Here is a 4,528-nt window from a genome sequence, read left to right as displayed (position 1 = left end):
CCAATACTAATAGCAGTAAACACTAGCATTAGGCACCATGCAGTAATTAGATCACTACTACAACTGTAGAATTTCTAGTACATAGAACAATAGCAGTAGATCATCATGCAGAATTTCAATAGAAATTAGATCACCATGCAGTAATTAGATCACCACTACGTTAGGCACCACTAGCATTAGATCACCACTACAATTGCAGAATTTCAATAGCAGTACACCAATACTAATAGCAGTAACACCAATAGAACAATAGTACATATAAAACGGCAGAATTTCTAGTACACTAGCATAAATATAACATTACCAATAGAACACTAGCAGTAATAAACACTAGTAGTACATAACCAATAGAACAATAGCACTAATAAAGCACTAGCAGTAATAGAACAATAGCAGTAATAGAACAGTAGCAGTAATAGAACAATAGCAATTTATGAAACAGTACATAACCAATAGAACAATAGTAGTAGCACTATGCATCAATAGAACAGTAGCATAAAGCAATAAACGACAGTAATTCACAATCTGTTTCATTACACGACATAATACATTTAATTATAGCAATTAAAGTCGTGATCTGTGTTTCTTCGAAATAGCACTATTATTAATGCTAAACAAAATAACACTTATATTTAATTATAATTTTCCATTTCATTAGCACTATTATTAGAGTCGTGATCCGTTTCATCTTGTGTTTCTTCGTCTGATTCAAAATCTTCAAATTCTTCCTCCAGCGATTCACAATCTGCGATAACTTGCTTGCCATTCATAACACGATGAAGCTCCTCAATTTCCATTGAATTTAATTCCTCTTCGTCAACATCACAAATAATGTTATCATCATCAATATCTGTATCTGTGAGAACAAGGTGTGGATGGGATATCTCCTCTTCTTGATAAGCAACCTCAACAATAGGTGAAACATTTTCATCTTGCTCTTCAAGGAATGGTATGCCAAACTTTCCTCTAGCTTTCACTTTGCATGTTGTGACCCAATCATTCCTCTCATGTTTGATGGTAGGAGATGTGATATAGTACACTTGTTGGGCTTGAGCAGCCAATATGAAAGGGTCATTTGTGTTTAACTTTGATTTATGATTAATTTCTACAAGACCCAACCTATGCACTTTCATCCCTTTATCTGATGTATCATACCAATGACACTTGAACAATACAATAGCATCCTTAAGACCGTAATATTTCAATTCCAGAATTTCTTCCAACACCCCATAGTAGTCGACTTCATACTCATTGACGGTGCTCCCCAACACACAAACACCATAATTTGATGTTGCTTTGTAACGCCCATGTTCCATGGTCTCAAATTTAAATCCATTGACAAAGTATCCTTTATGACTTGAAACCCGTCTATTTGGACCATGTGCTAGCTTCTTTATGTCATCATCAACCTCAAAAGGATGTTCTTGAATCTAAAATTAAAATAAAATTAAACTTAAATGGATTAAAAATATTGTGATAAACTATTTGAAATTGATGTATAAATTAAGATTGTAATTTGCATACTTACATAAGTGAGTAACCATTGAGGAAATTCTTGATCACATAATATTTGAAGTTCCTTGTCATTGATCCCTGAATATTGTTGTTTCTTTACTTCAATAGATTTCCTACATTTATCAAGTGATTATTATGACTTTGAATTCTCAATTGCTAAAATAATGAGAGAGAACGTATGATTAAAGAAATTACGTCATAAGTGGAACGATCTCGTCACAATTCATCAAGATGTATCTATGGGCAGCTTTTAACTCATCATCTTTAAGATATCTAACTGCAACTCGAGAGCCAAGTGCTCGTCCTGGGTGAGTAAAAATTGACAACCCGCTAGAAGAATCTACTGCTCCTCCATCATCATTTTGTGGAATTCGATTTAGTCGTGATTGGATGTTTGGTTCAAAGTATGATGAAAAAAATGTTGAGACTTCCTCTATCATATAAGCTTCAATAATAGAAACTTCAACTCGAGCTCTATTACCCACTTTTTTCTTCAAATGGTACAAAAATCTGAAATAATTTTACATTTTTATTAGATATATATAACTATCATCGACGTGAATTAGTAAATTTATCTAAAAAATATCTCTCAAAAGGATACATCCATCTATAGTGTACAGGTCCACCCACTTTAGCTTCATATGCAAGATGAATTGGCAAATGCTCCATGGAATCGAAGACAGCTGGGGAAAAATCCTTTCAAGCTTGCACAGTATCTCAATAATATTTAGTTCAATTTGTTCCATGTGCTCTACTTGCAACACAGTTATGCATATATCCCTAAAATAATTGCTTAATTCTATTAATACTTCCCAAATTGATTTTGGAAGAAGATCACGAAATGCAACAGGCAATAATCTTTGCATAAATACATGACAATCATGGCTCTTCATCCCAATAAACTTGCATTCGCTTTCATTTACACAACGAGATATGTTCGATGAATATCCATCTGGAAATTTTAAAGATTTAGCCCAGACACATATTTCTTTCATTTGTGATTTGCTCAGAGTGTATGGTGCTTTTGGTTTGTAAACTTTACCATTTGCGTGCTCAATCAAATGCAACTCAGGGTGGCTACAAAGTTGCTCCAAGTCTTTTCTAGCTTTAGCATTATCCTTCGTCTTATCTTTGACATCCATGATAGTGTTGAAAACATTATCAAATACATTTTTCTCAATATGCATCACATCTAAATTGTGCCGAATAAGATTTGTTTGCCAATAAGGTAGCTCACAAAATATACTTCTTTTAACCCAATTATGCATTTTGCCAAATCCATCAATCGGTTGGGTGACACTTAGTGGTTTCCCAAATGTTACATGTGGGAGTCTATTTACTCTTTGATAAATGTCTTCCCCAGTTAAACGAAGAGGTGGAGAATCTTTTTCAACCTTAGCCTTTCGGAACTTATATGCTTGTCTTCTAAAAGGATGATCATATGGTAAGAATTGGCGATGACAGTCAAACCAAGAAGCCTTCCTCCCACATTTAAGTTGGAATGATTTAGTATGTTCCATACAGTAAGGACATGCCAACCATCCATGAGTACTCCAACCAGACAACATTGCATATGCTGGAAAATCACTGATTGTCCACAAAAGTGCAGTCTTCATTTGAAAGTTCTGTTTAGAACACACATCATAGGTTTCAATTCCAGCAATCCATAATTTTTTTAACTCATCTATTAAAGGATGTAAAATAACATCAATATTTTTTCTTGGACTCTTTGGTCCGGCAATAACCATGTTAAGGAACATGAAAGGCTTTTCTATGCACATCCATAGAGGAAGATTATAAACTGTAATAATCACTGGCCAACATGAATAAGGGGTACTTTGATGACTAAATGGGCTGAATCCATCTGTGCATAATCCAAGATGCACATTTCGAGGATCTGAGGCAAATGAAGGATAAGTGCAATCAAAATGCTGCCAAGCTTCATCATGAGATGGGTGTGCCATTTTTCCATCTACACAATGATTTTTTGCATGCCAAGTCATGTGCTCACAAGTATATGTAGATGCATAAAGCCTCTTAAGTCTTGGTATTAATGGTAAGTACCGTAAGACATTAAAAGGCACTTCTTTCCGCACTCCAGGCTTCCTGGGTTTAAATCTGGGATGAAAGCAAATGGGGCATTCTTTGTAGTCTTTGTATTCTTCATAATATAAAATACAATTATTCACACACGCATCAATTTTCTTATAACCAAGTCCAAGATTGGCAAGTTGCTTCTTTGTTTTATATAAATTTGGTGGTAAATTATCACTCTTCGGTAACATACTTTTTATTATTGACATAAGTCTATCGTAGCATGCCTCAGGTAGATTATACTCAGACTTAAGATTTAACAACTGTGCCACAGCTGAAAGTTTAGTGTGATTTTTACAACCATTCCATAGTGGCTCATCAGCATCCTTTAATAAGTCAAAGAATTTCTGTGCATCATAATTCGGTGGTTGTTCATTACTTAGTGAAGTCCAATCAATATCTTGATCAATACCTTTAATCACCATAGTTCTATAACGAGATCCTTCTTCATTATGAACTCTTTCATAATCATTAGTTTTCTGTAATGGTTCACCATGTGCATGCCATTGCTCGTAGCCACGAGTGAATCCATTTTTGACGAGGTGATAACGCACATCCTTTTCCTTTAAAAATTTTCTATTACGACACTTGCTGCATGGACATCTTATTTTGTTATCATAGATACAAGTTGGATGTTCATAGGCAAACTTTAAGAATCCTTTGACTCCTTCAATAAACTCATTGAGAAGAAAACCATTATCATCTTTTTGATGCCACATCCAATTACGATTTGTAGACATTTTCTGCATTTTTAGAAAATATACAGATATGTTTTATAACCAAAATAAGAGAACTTTATAACATTCAATTCTAAAACTATAATTTTAGTGTTATCTAATCATTTACATTTATTAAAAGACTATTTGTATTAATTCAGCACCTTCAATATTTTGACAATCAATAATAACATGTAAATTTT

The 4,528-nt window shown here is 33.9% G+C and overlaps 1 protein-coding gene across 1 annotated transcript; it reads right to left on the bottom strand.

Annotated features, from left to right (window-relative positions):
* Positions 1 to 632: 632 nt before the first annotated feature.
* LOC122039060 lies at positions 633 to 4,328 on the bottom strand. The gene is made up of 4 exons (XM_042599073.1): positions 2,134 to 4,328; positions 1,711 to 2,025; positions 1,529 to 1,628; positions 633 to 1,430 (listed from the first exon to the last, which is right to left on the bottom strand). Exons 1-4 carry the CDS (start codon positions 4,326 to 4,328, stop codon positions 633 to 635), a joined length of 3,408 nt encoding a protein of 1,135 aa, XP_042455007.1.
* Positions 4,329 to 4,528: the final 200 nt, after the last annotated feature.

This window comes from Zingiber officinale, chromosome 1A (genome assembly GCF_018446385.1).
Source record: "Zingiber officinale cultivar Zhangliang chromosome 1A, Zo_v1.1, whole genome shotgun sequence".
Classification (NCBI taxonomy): domain Eukaryota; kingdom Viridiplantae; phylum Streptophyta; class Magnoliopsida; order Zingiberales; family Zingiberaceae; genus Zingiber; species Zingiber officinale.
This window is presented reverse-complemented; position numbering and strand designations above follow the sequence as displayed.